The sequence below is a fragment of the Phoca vitulina genome, unplaced genomic scaffold, assembly GCF_004348235.1.
Source record: "Phoca vitulina isolate PV1807 unplaced genomic scaffold, GSC_HSeal_1.0 scaffold1, whole genome shotgun sequence".
Taxonomy (NCBI): Eukaryota; Metazoa; Chordata; class Mammalia; order Carnivora; family Phocidae; genus Phoca; species Phoca vitulina.
In genome coordinates, this window is record NW_022589704.1 from 64,966,516 (window position 1) to 64,984,770 (window position 18,255).

Sequence of the window (18,255 nt, forward strand, 5' to 3'; positions counted from 1 at the left end):
CCAGCATTATCTTTTGCCCAGACTCCTCCAGTAGCCTCCTGACTGATCCCTATCCTCTTCCAATCTTGTTTCATTCCAGGTAGTTCTCCACAACACCAGTGTAATCGGTCTGAAAGGCAGACCTAATCTTGTTATTCCATTGCTTATAAACATGTAGTAGTAACTGCTCTGTAGAAGAAACTGCCCTCTAGAATAAAAAGCAAATTATTTAACAAACTTACCTGATGTAAATTTTCTCTGTGTTTCTAGCCATTTTTCCTTCTAATTCTTTGGTCAAACAATAGTATCCCTTACCTTCTTTCCTTCACCTGTAATTCCTAATGTCTGTACTCTGGTTCCATCTCCTTTCTCTTCCCAAACTCAACATGGATGTAACTACCAGTAATTCTTTATATCTCACTTCACCTCCAAGACTAGGTTAGGTCTCATATTATGTACTCCCATGGGAAGTGGTATTTCCCAGTCATAAAACTCCTCATAATTTGCTGTAATTATTTTATTATCTATCTTTCTGCTTATATTAAAATTTCCATGAGAGTAGGTATAGTCCCATGTTTTGTGACCCTAGCAAATGCTTGCCTCATTAGTTTTCTGTGCTGTGTAGCAAATTACCACAAATTTTAGTCGATGAAAACAATACACACATTTATTTTTTCACAGTTTCTGTGGGTCCATATTCTGGGCATGTGTTAGCTGGGTCCTCTACAAGGTGTCAGGATAGTCAAGGTGTGGGGGCACCAGGGTGGCCCAGTTGGTTGAGTGGCTGCCTTCAGCTCAGGTCATAATCCCAGGGTCCTGGGATCAAGCACCACATCAGGCTCCCTGCTCAGCGGGAAGCCTGCTTCTCCCTCTCCCACTCCCCCTGCTTGTGTTCCCTCTCTAGCTGTCTCTCTCCCTCTCTCTGTCAATTAAATAAATAAATAAATAAAATCTTAAAAAAAAAAAAAAAAAGATAGTCAAGGTATGGCCAGGGTTGGGTTCTTATCTAGAGACTTGTCTGGTGGAGGATCTACTTCCAAGCTTACATAGGTTATTAGCAGAATTCATTTCCTCAAGGCTGTAAGACTTAGGGCTCCAGCTTCTTCTTTGCTTCTTGTTGCAGATCCTAGAGGTTCTCACACCCTAGTGGTTCATCAGCACCCTGCCTGATAGGCCAGCTAATATGACTACTTAGTTCTTCAAAGCCAGCAAGGGAGAAAGGCTGTAGAATGAGTCTGCTAACAAGACAGTCTTACATGATGTAATCATGGGAGTGACATTCCATCATATTTGCCATATTCCATTGGTTACAAGCAAGTTATAGGTTGCACCTCACACAAAGGGGGTGATTATACAAGGTAGTGAAGACCAAGAGGTGAGGATCATGGGAGTCCTCTTAAAATCTGTCAACCATGATAGGTGCTTGAAATTTTAGTTGAATGACTGAAAGGAAACCATACATTATTTTAATTTTTTAGTTGCAGGAAAAATTACAGGGAAAAAATCACTTTTTGACATATTAAATTAACCATCTTTTCTGTGAAAATAAAATTAAATAAATCATATATAAACAACCCATATGCCATAAAACACTAAGAATTTTATGACTTTCTAACTTTATATAGTTTTAAATAATACAGATTATTTTTGCTTCTTTCACTTAACATTCATTTGTGTGGATTTTTCCATTATGTCTATATAGGTCCATTTACTCTTTGTTAAATAAATGCATGAATGCATTAGTGGATGCTTATTTATACCTCAAAGTTAAATTTTATTGTGAAGGCCTAAAACATAGGATTTCTCTGTCACTTACAATTCGTCATATAAAAAGTAATGTGATATTTGATTTTTAAAAAATATTTTATTTATTTATTTTACATAGAGAGAGCACAGATAGGCAGAGTGGTGGGTAGGCAGAGGGAGAAGCAGGCTTCCTGCTGAGCAGAGAGCCTGATGCGGGGCTCGATCCCAGGACCCTGGGATCATGACCAGAGCCGAAGGCAGACGCTTAACCACCTGAGCTACCAGGCACCCCTGAGAAATGTAAATGCATTGACAATCAAGGTTAACATAGTTATTGTAATAGATAATTAAATTTAGTTCTGATCTTTCTGGAATCCAAGGAAAAACATAGGAAATGGTATCAATTCTTGAAGAAAATTTTATTCTGTGTGAAAATGTTTCATAATGACCATTGTATATACTTACAATAATTGAGCGTTCTTTTATGAAATGCCTTTAATAAGAAATGCAAAAGAATTTTGCCCAAAATATCTGCCCTGATTATTTACCTTTAAGAAAATGCAAAGCATTTCTTTGCACCTGGGTGGCTTAGTCGGTTAAGCATCTGCCTTCAGCTCAGGTCATGGTCTCAGGGTCCTGGGATTGAGCTCCACGTCGGACTCCCTGCTCAGTGGGAAGCCTGCTTCTCCCTCTGCTCCTCCCCCAACTCATGCTCTCTCTCTCTCTCTCTCTCTCTCCCTCTCAAATAAAATCTTTTAACAAAAAAAAAGAAAAAATGCAAAACATCACAAAATCTAACTTATAAATGTGTTTCTCTAGGAAGTTAAGCTAATGAGGTCTTATCTGACACTATCTAGAGAATGAATTGTATATCTTTTAGACTTAGGGTGACCATAGAATTTATCATTCAAGTCAAAATACTTTTGAAAGGGAAGAAGGCAGAATTAAGCTGGAACAACAGGTATAAAAGGTACTGCGAAATGGAAGGATACGATCACTCTATTTAGACCGGTTGTTTCAGAGTTTTTTGTCATTGAGTGTGTGCATTTGTGCACCTGTGTGCAAAACCATACACACCAATATTTACATATATAAAAAAACATGAAATACACAAATGTGCACATATCTCTGTACTTAAAATAAGCACACATTAATATAACCAAAGTAAAAATTCCATGAAACAGTATTAACCTTCACCACATGCTATATACACCATTATTTTCTAATCTTTCCTCTTTCATTTCCAAAAGAATGCTTATTATGATGCCTTAAATTAATTTTATGACCCGTGGTTCTGAACAATACTCAGCTTTAGACCATCTTCATCAAATACCAGTTGTCAACCAACATTTTGACAGGAGTCCCCAGAAGGGCTCCCTGTGTGTAGCAGAATGTGTGGCAGATGGTGGGCATTTACTCTTTGTTAAATGAATGCATGAATGCATTAGTGGATGCTTATCTATAGCTCAAAGTTAAATTTTATTGTGAAGGCCTAAAACCTAGGATTTCTCTGTCACTTACAAAAGGAAGGTCTCAGTGTTTCAGAAATCAAACATATAGGTGATAAGGCTGATACTTTTCCCCGTTTAGCAGCCTACTCTACGTTCTTACCTTGAAGGAGGCCCCTGCCTTCTTTCTGGGTTTCTATATAGCATTGGACCTCATATAGACACCATCAATTGATTTGTCATTTCCCCGTCATTACACATTTGAGTTGCTTTCAGATTTCTGGTTTTTTGTTGTTGTTTCTTTTTTTCTTTTTACAACAAATAACAGAGATTGTTTTTTCCTTATAACAGATAACATGTTTCCTTTTTTCTTCTATGTAATATCCATAATACCTTCCTAAGAGTGGAACAACTAAGTTCAATAGTCTGGTTAGTTTTATCAAGTTGGCATGTTTTGTTTAGAGTGCTCTCTAGAAAGATTGGACTCATTCGTATGCCATTAACAATATGTGGATGTACTTACTCTCTGAAACCTGCCAATATTTGATTTAATAATTTTTAGATACTAGTTTATTAATTTAATAAACATTTTACATTTCCACTTATTTAATTACAGCATCTAGATTCTTTTCAAATACTTGTTTCATGGCTGCATTTCCTCCTTCATGAGCTTTCTGTACATAATCCTTCTAACAGTGGGAAAAGACCCAGTAATGTTCTTATACTTTGGTTGGAAAGATACGTGCACGCTGGCTCATTTGCAAACAAGCACATGTTTAAGACCTTAATTAAGACATTTTCTTTGGATCAGGCTTTGTTAGATTGAGGGCCAGTAATGCTTAAATAGATCTTCTGTACAATTATGCTATGTGTGAGTTATTGAGAATCGTTTAATTTATTTTCTCTTTCTTTTTTAAATTCTTTTTTATCCTTATTTTTTTCTAGGCTCGAGAATTACAAGCTCGGGTACTAAAACGTGTTCAGATGGAACAGCCAGACGCAGCTCCTGCACAGAAACACTTAGCGGCTGAAATTTGTGCAGGGATTGCAAAACATTCTGTTGCTCAGCGAGACTATGAAAAAGCAATTAAGTTTTATAGAGAGGCTCTTGTTCATTGTGAAACAGATAATAAGGTCAGTACCTTTATACAGTTTTCACCACCTTTTATTCCAGATGTCATCTGTTACATTGTTGCCCCAAATGGAAAATTCTTACCAGTTTATTTGTAAAAAAAGAAATGTAATAAAAACACAAGCTAAAAAATAAATATCGTTTCTAGAAATTCTTTGAAATACTTATATGATGCCTTAATAATGTTAGAGTTTTAAAGTTATTATAGAACAAGTGATATAAAGTAAATCTGTAAGCTCTTTGGTTTTGTTGATATTAATCTGTGTTTTAATAATCACTTTAAAACAATTTCTCAATCTCGAATATCTGGATCTAGATGATTCAGTTCACTTTACTAAACTGCTGTTGTATACCTCTGTATTTCAATTGCTGTTTGGTGCTGGATATGCAAAAAAAGGTGACTAGATTGAATCTCCTACCTCAAGTGGTTCAGCATGAGAATAATGTAAGGATAATACCGGTATAGAAAACTTCTTTACGTCTCTGGTTATGTAAATTAAAATCCTGTTACTCTTTCAGATCTTGATAGATTAATTTTTTTAAAAAACTTATATATGGCTAAATACTTTTTTTCCTTTTTTTAAAATTTAAATTCCAGTTAACATACAGTGTAATATTAGTTTCCAGTGTACAATACAGTGATTCAACACTTCCATACGTCACCCTGTGCTCATCATAACAAGTGCCCTCCTTAATCCCCATCACCTGTGTCACCCATCCCCCCCCACACCTCCCCTCTGGTAACCAGCAGTGTGTTCTCTGTGGTTAAGAGTCTTTCTTGGTTTTCCTCTTTCTCTTCTTTTTTTTCCCTTTGCTTGTTTGTTTTGTTTCTTAAATTCCACATATGAGTGAAATCATATGGTATTTGTCTTTCTCTGACTTATTTCATGGTGTGGAACAAAAGGCAGCCATATGTTAGAATTTAAGGTTTTAAATTGAATATTTTAAAATGAATACAACTCAGATGTAAGGCAGAAGTAACCTTTAAGGCATAACCAAACAGGTACCTTGTTTAGTGGTGGCTGAGGGAGTTGGAATCATGGTTTGAAATCTGAAGCATACCTTAGAAATCATCTGCTCCAAGCTTTTTATTTTTCAAATGGGAAAACAGGTTTAGAGAGGTAACAGGGACTTAGGCCCATCGTGGAGAAGCCTGGACCAGAATCTAATCCCTGATTTAAGACCAGTGTTCTTTTCACAGTGCTTTGTGTCTCTCTGCCTTTCGAGTGAGTTGCTACCTGTTTTTCCCCTTTTTTGCCAGTATAAGAGAAAGTAGAGCCAAACATGCCCATAGCTTTCCTGCCTCTCAGGCTTGGCATTTTTATTGCAATCAGTTCTGGTCAACTAAGGCGTAATCTGTGTCCAGACATTTTCCTTACTCATGTTTTATTCCAGACAGTTTCTGACTGATGTTGCACTTTTTCTGTAGATACTGTTGGAGCTGGCACGATTATACCTGGCACAGGATGACCCCGATGCCTGCCTGCGGCACTGTACCCTCCTTCTCCAGAGTGACCAGGACAGTGAGGCTGCCACCATGGTCAGTCCACGAGACTTCAGTGCCATAAGGGCCGTTGTGTTTTATATTCCATGGGGAAGTTTTCAGTTTTACCAGATAAAACTAATACTAGAGAGACCTAGCTCATGTTGGCTTTTGGAAGAAATAATATTTTTAACATTATTAGTTCATTTTACCAGTAAAGACCAAGAGTCTTTTTGTTTTATAAGAATGGTAAACCTGATCAGATCTTTACTTGCCCTGGCGGGCGTAGTTAATTTTTCTTTATGCCGAAGAGGATACTTGGTCAGGAGGAGTTCATGTGATAAAGCTATAACTTGCTAAAGACTAAGCCTTAAGTACTTACCCAGACATGCTGGACTCATTTAAAGTTTCTGTGGGACTTTGGAGTTTCAGAGGAAAACTTCATATATCATTCTAAGATGGTGTGTTTCAGAGTTTTGCTTTTGCTTTCTCATTTTTGCCTGGGTTGAGGTATTCATTAGCTTTCAAACAGCTGCATAGATGACAGTGCGTGAGGTTCACTGAAAGTTATAACTAAAAAGAAATATAAAAAGTATCCCTTTTAAAACACACAATAAGAAAGGCTCAGTAGATTTTGCTCATTTTAAATTCTTTTGAAATATTGAGGGTTTAAGAGTGTTTTGGTTTTTTTTAAATCTTCCCGTCATTTTAGCCAAGTCCAGGGAGGCATCTTTTCAATGATAACACATAGAGTGTGCAACTCCCTTCAAATTTCTGTTTTTAAAATAACTACTTGGAACATATTTTCTGCTAAAAATAAAGTTTTGTGAACAGAGCGATCTGTTTCACATCCTTAATTATCTTCTGTTAGGCTGATATCAGTGCTAATTTGCTTAAGGTATACTTGAATTTTAAATGGCTCCTTTTTATAATCTTTGCCCCCCTCGGGTTTTTTGTATGTGTTTGCATAGCCCTAAATCTATTTGATAGGAAAGATGTGCTTTCTAAAACATAATGGCAACATTTTTAGAACCGACTTTTACCTTTACAGATGATGGCAGACCTCATGTTCAGAAAACAGGACTATGAACAGGCAGTGTTTCATTTACAGCAGCTTTTAGAATGCAAACCAGGTAAATATCCACTGATTATGTTTTTTTCTAATGCATAATGGCCTCTTTTTGTCTATTATGGAAACCTCGGTTGAATCCAGCTGTCTACTTAGTCCACACTTGCCCTTGAGCAGCAGAAATAGCTATAAGGAAAATGCAACAGCATGGACTGGCCTCGCCTTAAATGATGACCACAGACCCCAGTGGGCCCTCAGATGCTGCCTGGCCGTCCTGCTGTATTTCTCTAATGATTTCGCTCCAAGTACTTTTTACACTTTCTCCTCCCTCCTCAAACCTCCAGTCCACTCTGCCCCTTCCTTGTCCTCAGCTAAAAATGTTGCCTCCTACTTGAGTAGGAAAATATGAGCAACTGAAAGAGAATGTCTGCATCCATCTGTCACGAAGTCTGCCTGCTCCCAGCCATTGCCCTCCCCAGGTGTGCCATCATCTCCCCGTGGACTCGGGACGCCACCCCTCACCTCCTAGAGCGCTTCTCTCCTGACACCTCTCTCTCCTGCACCACCATCATTTCCCCTGTCCGCACACAAACATGCTAAATACGTTAATAAATAAAAACCAATTCTTAACCCTCCTCCCAATGATGGCTCCATTCTTCCATCTCCCTTTCTAGCAAATTGCCTCGAAGCTGCGTCCCCTCAGTCTGCTCCGCTCCTGCAGTCCAGGGAAGCTGCCCCTGCAGGGCAGCCAGCCGCTTCCGTGCTGCCAGGCCCACGTTCAGGTCTCAGCTGTCCGCCTGCTCGGCCTGCCGTCGTGCTTATTAGCACAGCTTCTCCCCGCCCTCAGGAAGGACTTTCTCCACTTGTCTGCCGGGGTGCTAGGCTTCCCTGGGTTTTCTGCTTTCCGCTGCCCCACCCCTTTGCTCGATCTGTTTTCTTTTTATGACCTGTAAATCTCAGAACGTTCTAGACCTTGGCTCTTGAACTTTTTCTCTTTTTTTATACATTCAGCCCGCTGGGTGACTTCATGCAGGCCCGTGGCTTTACGTCCTGTGTGCGTGCTGCTGTCTTGCAGATGTGCATCTCCCGTCCTGCCTCACACACACCACCGTCTGTTTACGTTCCCACTTAGCTGTCCTGGAGGATCTCCAGCTTAACATGCCCACGGAGAACGGTTGATCTTTCTGTCCCTTCAAATCCGCTCCTTCTCCATTTCTCACCTCAGTAAATAGCAGCACTATTTACCCACTTTGTCAGGCCCTAATTCTTACAGTGGCCTTTGGCTCATCTTTGTCTGTACCACATGCCGCCTGTCAGCAGATCCCTCTTAGCTCTACCTTCAGGGTCTGTCTGGGATCCCATCACCTTTTACCTCCTGTGCTGCTGCTGCCACCGGGGCTCAGCCGCCCATCATCGGGGGACAGCTCTCCTGTCGATTATTACTGCTCCGTTCTCGTAATGCACCCCAGTTTCTGTTCCTTGCCTCTGGACAGTTTAGAAATGCTTTCAGCTGAAAGTAGCAGAGCCTCCCCGCCTCGAAATTCCAGTGGCCTAAATAATTATGGCTTTTTGTCTTTCTCTTATGTGAAAGAAATTTAAAAGTAGGTTATGTAGGGAGTAGCACGGAGGTTCCACAGTATCATCAGGACGCCTGAGTCCTCTGCCTTTTTCTTCAGTCGTCACCAGCCTAACTTCCGTTCCGAGGATCACCTCACGGTCCAGGACGACTGCAACTCTAGCCTCAATGTTCCAGGGCCTGGATGGGGAAGGAAGGCTGGGATAGAGGCCAAAAGGCATAGCTCCCCAGTGAACCATCTTTTTTTTTTTCTTTAAAAAACTCCTTTCTAAAAGCACCTCCATGGCTGCCAAAGATGGTGGGAAGTGTCATCCTTTACCTGAACCCAGTGCCACGTTGTATAAAGTCAGAATTCTGGTAGTGAGGAAGAAAGGGATAGGAGATATTAGGTAGGCCGCAGTCCGAGGAGGTTAGTGCCCAGAGACTTCAGAGCTGCCCTCCCCCTTCCTGAAATCCGCTTCTCCCAAACAGCCCGGCGGCGGCTACTCCGTTCTTCCAGGGTGAGGCGCCAGAGTGCCACTTCCGAGCGCCCCTGCGCGGCCGTCCTGCAGCACGGCGCCTCTCTGCTCTCCGTCTTTCTGTCTTGCGTTTTGGTGTTTTATATCACCCTTGTAAAACGAAACAAAACAAAAATTATAAATCACTGAACATAAGCATCAAGTGGCCACGAAGTTTGTCTTCGTTGCTGTGTTTCCAGGGTTTAGAACCGTATCTGGCTGGCTCGGTGCTCAGTGAATATTGACTAGAAAGGAGAGTGGAAGGAGCAAAGGAAAGGAGCGAGGGGAAGGAGGGGGAAACAGGAAAGGAAGGTAGAAACAGTAATGTGCGTGACTTATGTTTTTACCAAGGAGAATTTGAAGTCCCAGAGGAGCCCCAGAGCTGTCATGCAGTTCTTGTAAACCCTGACGCCTTCGTGGCGGGAGGATCGGGCAGTCAGAGCTGCCTGGTCGGGGCGGCCGGACACACGGGCGGCTCTCCTTCGAGTAGGGCGACTCTCCGTGTTGTACTTACTAACGTTTATACCTGTAAAAAAGTTTGTATTTGAGAACAACACCTTCTGCTTAGGAATAAAGTACCCCTAGCTAGGGTCAAGATTGAAAGGAAAAAAGTCCTATCTGTCTTTATAGTAATATCAGCATTTTTCTTTGTATTATTTTCATTGTCTTTTTAAATGTTCGCCCACCTCTGGATTGCCTCAGGCCATGCGGTTGTTTCTTGGCCTCGTTGGTCCCAGCTTCTGCTCCGTGTTCTTTACATCAGCACCTTACCTCTTCTACTCTCTAGGACTCCAAAATACAGGCCTGTCCTACCCGCCCAGTTGCCCAAAGTGGATTCTTGCTTTCTTTAAGCCTCAGTTATTTTTCTCATGCGTTCCTCTCCTGGGTTCCAGACTCAGTTATGTCCTTTTCTTCTTCTGTGAATTGCCTCTTAAGGGGATATACATACTATTTACATTCTGTCTTAAGCTGTTCGCATATTGTAGCACTTCCCCCTGAGAGAATAATCCAACCTGGCTTCTTTAAAAACACACCTCCGCCCTTGCAAATCTTTTAAGCCATTGATGACACTAGTGTGTGTTCACATGGAAGATTTGAAGAAGCCCTCATCTGTTGTGTGAATTTCGTCTCAGCCAGGTAACTTAGCATCAGCATTCTTTTAAAATAAATAATAGTCAAATTGGCTTAGTCAACTGGAAACTTTGGACTGTTTATAAACAAATACAAAGTAAATTATTTGTAAGTTTATCAGTGTAAGGATCTTGTACTCCAGAAATATCAAGTATCAAATGACATACATCCACACCTCCCAATCTTTGCGTGTTTCTTTTTCCTTTTGCCTATAGTGTACTTTGCCTTCCTTCTTCTTCTTCTCTGTCTTTCCCAACACATAATCTAAAATCTACTCATCCCTTGCCCAAAACAAAAGCCTAGGTCTTACTGCCATCACCTACGACGTTTTAAGATGCCTTATGTGATGCCTCAGTTTGCCTGAGACTGGGGGATCTCCTGGACAATGCAGGACTTCTGATCCTAAAAGAAAGTCTCAACCACCTGGGAGGAGTTGATCACCCCAATCCTGGAAACTTCATCCATACCTCTTTATCTCTTCTAGTGTTTTTCTGAAAATATGTATGCATACATTTGTCTTCTCCATGAGACTGCAAACTCCTCATGTTTGCAGGGATCATGTCATACCCATCTTACATCCCTGGCGTCAGACACATTGCCTGACATGTAAGATGGTGCAGAAGAAATGTTAATTGGTTGCATGGATCAATGAATGACTCAAATACCTAGTCATTTAAAAATACAAAATGTTAAGAAGATTGTCGTTGTCTATGTCATATTTTATGTAGTCTATGGTTTATTCCTAATAGGACTCCATTCACAGATCTGTTTTATCAGAATTATGTATCTATACTTTCTGCATGAATTATAGGTCATCCTTAGCAGCACATGTTATACCTTAAGTTAATGCTGTATTTTAGCTTACTTCAGAAATGTACTGTCTAATTTGACTTAACCTAGCTAGTAGAGAATCCTTCTTATAGATAGAATTACTCTTCTCTTGACAGGTGACACTTCTTCTCTCTCAAAATCTCCACATCATCCTGGGTTTTCCCTCCCCGACATTAACTGCTGAACAAGTCCCATCAGTTCTCTGTGCTGAAGAGCCTGCTGTCACACGCAGGCCACCCGTCCTAGCCCCTGGCTCAAATTAGGGCCGCTATCCCCTCTGACCCAGCCCGGTGCAGTCCCCCACTCACCTTCCAGCCTCTCGTTTCTTGCTGCCCCACACCTTCATAGGACTGTCATATCACTTTTATAAATCAGAAGCTAGTCCTTTGCTTAAAAAATTAGGATGGCTCTCCAGGGTAGAGTCTAAAATCATAGCATTATTTTGAAAATAAGATGGCCCTAAATTATTGGTCCATTTGTATTTCTCAGCCCTCTTCCTCCACTTTAATATCTAGTAACCTTGGACTTAGCAGCACTCCCTGGGCTCTGCTGCTCTGTCCCTGCACACACCATCTGCCTCTTGGAATGTCTTTGTCTGTCTGGCAAGATCCTCCTCTTAGCCTTCAGGCTGCCCACAAGTCTGATTCTGTGCAAAACCTCCTGCCTCCCCCAGGCAAAGGTGAAGAATTCCATGCGTTGTAATTCCCTCGCACTTTATTCCTGCTGCATCACATCACACTGTATTTTGATATTTTCTCACTATCCATCAATAAGTATGGGCTATGTTTTTTTAGAATGTAATACATTTCAGTTTTCAATGGATTCCTTAAGTACAGAAATTTGCCTGCTGTCAAATCTCATGGTTAACTAAGAGACAAGTTAATGTAATTTAATCTACCAGTGGTAATTATAATTTAAACTAATAATACATTTCAGTAATATTAGAAGGTGATAATTATTACCTGGCCTCCCAAGGTTGACTTTAGATAATATTAGCAATATCATACAAAAAAACTTTAGCCTGAAATTTTAACCTTTATGTCCTGCCTAATCCAATACAGCTTCTATATTCTGTGACTTTATTCTAGGTAGTTACCCCTAGGTCCTATCAAAACTTTTGGAGTTGTAAATATTCCTAATGACCATTGTATTTTTAAAGCTCTTTCATGACCTTATTTTATTTGGTCTCAATGACATTTTGAGGGTCAAGATTATAATCCTCTTTTAAGAAAATAAGTATTTCTTGACTCAGAGAATTTGAATAATTTGCTTGAATTTGCATAGCTAAAATACAAGACCGATATTTGAATCCTCTCTTTCTGAAGCTATAGTCTTATCATCCTCTGCTTTTTAGTGATGCCAGGAGGCAGGAAGAACAAAATCTTGATACCCAAGTTTATAGGTCAAGGAAGATGAATGATGATGTTGTCATCATAACCTGGATTATCTTGACATCATACAATAGAGTAGATACAAAGCCTACAGAAGTTCTTTTTTTAAATATTTTTTATTGCGATAACATAAAATACATAACATAAAATTTACCATTTTAGCCATTTTTAAGTGTACAGTTAAAGGACATTAAGTACGTTCAAATTATTTTTGTAACCATCACCATTATTTATCTTCAGAATTTTTTCATCATTCCAAGCTAACATTCTGTACCTGTTAAACACTAACTCCCCCTCTCCTCTCTCCCCATCCCCTGGCAACCACCATTCTACCTGTCTATGAATTTGACTCCTATAGATACTTTATATAAAGTGGAACCATATGGTATTTGTCCTTTTGTGCCTGGCTTATTTCACTTAGTAGAATGTTTTCAAGGTTCATTCGTGTTGTAGCATGTGTCAGAATTCCCTTCCTTTTTAAGGCCAAATAATATCCCGCTGTGTATATATACACCACATTTTTATTTATTCATTCATCTGATGATGAACTCGGGGTTGTTTCTACTTTTGGCTACTGTGAATAATGCTGCTGTAGATACTGGTGCACAGATATTTACTTGATTCCCTGCTCTCAGTTCTTTTGAATATATACCCAGAAGTGGACTTGCTGGATCATATGATATTTTCTCTTAGAACATAAAATCAAAGATAAATTGCTTAAAAAGTTTTTGTTTGTGTGTTTTAATTCTAACCCTACAAACAAGATCAGCATAGCTTATATAATGAGAATTTTTGCAAATCCCCTATTATGAGTCCTGTGCTAACTGAAACTTGAGAGCCCAAATTATCTACAAAGGACAACTACAGAGAAATAAAATGTGAGCCATCAATATAATAGACTGTTATGCAGCCATTTAACTCATGTTTTTGAAGACCATTTATTGACATTTGGGAAACGTTTACTGTACCAGTGTTGAGCCAAAATTAAAACCCAAAGTGTGACTGCAACTTTGTATATATATAAGCAAAGAGATATGTTTTAAAGATCGATAGGATGATTTTCACTCATAACTATATGAAAGGAAACGTACCAAAATGTGGTAATCTTCAGCTGGTGGGAATATGAGTGATTTTTTTTTCTTCTTTATACTTCTCTTTTTCTTTGTTTTTCCAAATTTTCTAAAGTGTCTGCATTATTTTTACAATCTTAAAAATATTAATTTTTTCTCAAAACTTAGTATTTTAGTGATGCAAAAGAACTAGATAGAGTTGGGAGAAGAAGGCTTTCTAGGAAACTGCCAGGAAATTATACCTGACACCAAAGAACTAAATTAATTCTTTTTTCTTAGGAGAAGATAAAATAGAATTAAAATACTGGGACTAGGGGCACCTGGGTGGCTCAGTCATTAAGCGTCTGCCTTCAGCTCAGATCATGATCCCAGAGTCCTGGGATGGAGCCCCGCATCGGGCTCCCTGCTCAGCGGGAAGCCTGCTTCTCCCTCTCCCACTCCCCCTGCTTGTGTTCCCTCTCTCGCTGTGTCTCTCTCTGTGTCAAATAAATAAAATCTTTTAAAAAAAAAAATACTGGGACTAATTTATTACAGTTATATTATGGTAAGCTAGCATCTAGTACATTAGTCACATACGCATATTAAGGGAAGTCTGGAGTAAAATTTCTAATTGCCTACCCCAAACATTATAATCAAAAGGTAGTTGGGGCGCCTGGGTGGCTCAGCTGGTTGAGCGACTGCCTTCAGCTCAGGTCATGATCCTGGAGTCCAGGGATCGAGTCCCATATCGGGCTACCTGCTCGGCAGGGATTCTGCTTCTCCCTCTCCCGCTCCTCCCTCTTGTGCTCTCTCTCTCTCTCACTCTCTCTCTCAAATAAATAAATAAAATCTTAAAAAAAAAAAAGGTAGTGTTCCTCACCCCCTTCCTAGCTGCAGTGAATAAGGACGTCAGAGATAGACTCAGCCTGTGCAATCTCATCAACCCTCCTGAATTTTACAGTTAGAGTTTAGATGACCGATGCAGAGACTGTTTCTAGGTTTTGTTCCCAGGAACAGTTGAAAATTAAGTTACAACAAATGTACATTTTTATAGATTGGATTGTATTTTATAGATTAGCTTCTTTCACTGTCCAGACCAACCAAACCCTTATCCAGTTGCCCATATAGTCTCTTTAGGGATTTATAACCCCTAACGCATTCCTTTTGATTGTATTTAAATTCTACTTCATTTGAAGTAAACTATACTTGAATGAAGTAGGATTATAACTGTCAAAACAAGAGGTAAAAAATGTTGTCTATATCCAAAATATTCTTTGTTTCTAGATAATTATATGACATTATCTCGTTTAATTGATTTCCTGAGACGATGTGGAAAACTTGAGGATGTTCCAAGATTTTTCTTAATGGCTGAAAAACGTAACTCCAGAGCAAAATTGGAGCCAGGATTTCAATACTGTAAAGGACTATATCTTTGGTAAATCTGTTGGTGAATAAATCCTATGTAATAGATTTTTTCTCATTGTGAATAAAGTAGAATAAATTTTCTTGTCTTAAGATAGATCTACATTTTAAAAAATGTTAATAATTTTATTTACCAAAGAGATTATAAATGACTTAAAGTTTGTGGTCAACAATTGAAATAAGTGATTTTTTTTTTTTTAAACATCTAACAAGGTATACTGGAGAACCAAATGATGCCCTTCGACATTTTAATAAAGCTCGGAAGGACAGTGACTGGGGCCAAAATGCCCTTTATAATATGATAGAAATCTGTCTGAATCCAGATAATGAAACTGTTGGAGGTGAAGTATTTGAAAATCTGGATGGAGACCTGGGGTGAGTTATCGTTTGACAAATTATCCCTTTTCTGGAAACACTAGGGGTAATCGGCAAGGATACCTTCTAAAAGAGGGCTCAATTCTAGGACAGCACTAATGAAAGGTCAGATGAAAAAAATCATAGTTAAAAAAATTAAAATTAAAAAAAAAAATCATAGCTAGAATAGCTGTTCTCTGAAACAAGCATGAAATGCTTTTAGGAGGTTTCCGAAATCAGAAGCATGTTATGAAGACGCTCCCCTAGTTACTCTGTTGAGAACAGGGTAAATTGTAGAATGTGATTATGTTAGCAAAAGTTATCCACACAATAATAGTAACCCCTTAGCAAATGGTAGTTCTTTGCCATACCCTGCACTTCATACTTCATATGCATTGTCTTATTTGCTCCCTGCAGCAGCATTGTGAACTAAGCTCAGAGTTAACCTAATGTAGTAGTCAAGGGTGGGGGCAAGATGTGGATTAATTTCTCTGTTACCGCGAAGCCCCTGCTGGGAGCCCCTGTAGTGCACTGCAGATAAATGGTGTTATTGCTATCAACCTATGTTTGTTGCTGTTCCCAGAATTGGGCAAAGCATGATAGGGGGTATGTAAAGATGTAAATGTATAGGGTATATAAGGTAGTTTCTGCCTTCAGGAGCATCGTAATTTACCTAGGAGGCAAGGCAATATCTGAAACCAGTCTCTGACAAAACAGAAATGGGCAAAATGGATATTAAGTGTTACAGGAATTCATAGAAATCCTAGCAGTGCCGCCAAGCAGTCGGGGGAAGATGAACAGAGGAGTGAGAGAAAATTAGAACCAGACTGCTGAGAGGTTTTAATGACAGATTTGAAGGCTTAGATTATAGAGACCATTGAAAGTTTTAGAGCAAGGGAGAGGCATGTTTGTTTGTGTTAGAAAGGTTAAGGTAATGTACTGTTGTGCAACTATAGGCTGTCCCCCTGGAAATCTCTAGCAAATAGTTGAAAATACAAAACAACAAAACAAGAGGGAGGTCACAGCTGGAGATACAGGTTTGGGGGACGGATCCTCAGAGTAGATAGTTGGAACCCAGTGAATGGCCTCTTTGCAAATAGAATGCAGTGACAGACGTTTGAGAACTAAATTTTGGGCATGCTGACATTTAAGGCGATTGGAGGGGGAAGGGAGGTCAGAAAAGGGCAATCAATGTGGTAGAAAGAGACCCAGAACTGTAATGTTACAAAAGGCAAAGGAGGGGAACTTTGAAGAAGGTACCAAACAGTGTGAAATGTTTTAGAGAAGATAAAGCCTAAAGCCTAAGAAAAAGACCAGTAGCTTTAGTGATTGAGAATTTAGTCTCCTTTTATTAATTGATTTATATATTTAAACAAAAAAAATAAGAAAATTGATACTACATATTGGAATTGTCATTGCACTTGAAATTTACAACCTTTTGACAGATACATAGTTTCTTTTTTTTTTAAGATTTTATTTATTTGAGAGAGAGAACACAGGAGCAGGGTCAGGGGGAGGGGCAGAGCGAGAAGCAGGCTCCCTGCTGAGCAAGGAGTGGATGATACCGGGACTTGAGCTGAAGGCAGATGCTTAACTGTCTGAGCCACCCAGGCACCCCAGATACATAGCTTCTCTTCTGAGAGTCGGATAGGCAGCTAAAAATATTGCAGTGCTTGGCACATAGTAGGTGCTTTAGCAAGGTCAGTTTTTACTCCCTCCTTTCTTTCATTTTCTGAGTAGATCTACTACTTGATAATTATATGATTCTACTTATCCTGAATTCTAGTTTTATGTTAGCAGAAATGAACACACTTACCACATGTAGATACTGTCCAATTTTTGTCTTCAGTCTAAAGTGAGTAAATGTTTAATGGTGTTTTATTAAAGCTGTATTAATTTTGTTTAAATGTAATGCATTACAACTGTGGTTCACTTTGTATTAGAAGAGAATGAGTGATATTCTGCAAAAGGATTACTTCAAATTAGTGACAGAAAAGAAACCAGTGTACCCTGGGGCTCGGTCTAATCTCAATGAATTTTACTTCATGAGTCATAGACATAAGAGATTTATTTTTAATTGTATACAGTAATTCAACTGAAAAGCAAGAGTCTGTGCAGTTAGCAGTGAGAACAGCAGAAAAACTCCTTAAAGAACTAAAACCTCAGACCATTCAGGGTCACGTACAGCTTCGCATCCTGGAAAACTATTGCCTGGTCGCTACCAAACAGAAGTCTAACGTTGAGCAAGCATTGAATACCTTCACCAAGATAGCAACATCTGAGGTCAGTAGATTTTGTTTTTCAGCTTTATATTCTCTTTCCTTGGCAGTATAGAAATATGTATTGCGATGAGCTGTGTATTTTCTGAAGATTGACTTAATTACAAGTAAAAATTGTCTCTATACCTTGGCATAATTCTACATAATGTACCTTCGTTTCTAGAAGATAGTATTTTGTTACTATTTTGATGTGTTGATATATTTTTTCTATTAGAATGGTAACTTCTAGAGAAAGGAAAATTCTTCTTCAAAAGGGCATAAATTAACTCTCAAAGGAATGGCTTTATTGTCTGGAGAATTTCTGTGTTGTTTCGCTTAAGTGACTAAGTGAAAATAAACACCTGGCTGCATTGATAGCTCACCTTTTTCACTTCGGCAAACTTGAAATGTTTCCAGCTCTAAGGCTAAATGGGATCAGTACTGACAGCTTATAATTCAGTCATGCGAATAATGGTGGTGTTTTTTAGCAACACTGAAATAACCCCCTGCAATAATAATAGTAGTAACAACAATAATAATAATTAGAGCAGAGGCTTTCTTCTCTTTCCAACTCACTCTGATCCACCTTCTCACTCTCTGGGCGCTCTGATTTTCCTTCCCTCACATAGTGCTGTATTTCTCCAATGGCTTGATATTAAGGAAGGGATTCTAGGTGCCCACTCGGTGAGCAGTGGGCGATAGCTAGGTCTGAGCGTACTCACTGGATTTCGTGTTCTTCCACTCAGCAGTGTTGTAGGCCACCAAAAACTCAAAATTTGTGTCTCTCAGAGGATATACAGAACTTTGCTGTGTTTCCTTGCGGTTCAGTGGTCATAGTGGTGGCAGTAGGCTACTAAAAACTCCCTACTGGGGCCCCTTCCTCCTGCCT

General features: G+C 39.3%; 1 protein-coding gene across 7 annotated transcripts in view; it reads left to right on the forward strand.

The window, feature by feature from the left end:
* The window catches only part of TTC21B (tetratricopeptide repeat domain 21B), an 89,948-nt gene that overhangs the window by 43,338 nt on the left and 28,355 nt on the right, over positions 1-18,255 (forward strand). For all 7 annotated transcript variants that reach the window (XR_004300116.1, XR_004300118.1, XR_004300117.1 and 4 more), the window contains exons 20-25: positions 4,119-4,307; positions 5,735-5,845; positions 6,840-6,921; positions 14,617-14,767; positions 14,968-15,129; positions 17,196-17,391. Coding sequence is in view for 3 of the 7 variants with exons in the window: in XM_032409070.1 (XP_032264961.1) it covers positions 4,119-4,307; positions 5,735-5,845; positions 6,840-6,921; positions 14,617-14,767; positions 14,968-15,129; positions 17,196-17,391 (891 nt within the window). In the remaining 4 variants the exon portion in view is untranslated. The remainder of the gene's footprint in view (positions 1-4,118; positions 4,308-5,734; positions 5,846-6,839; positions 6,922-14,616; positions 14,768-14,967; positions 15,130-17,195; positions 17,392-18,255) is intronic.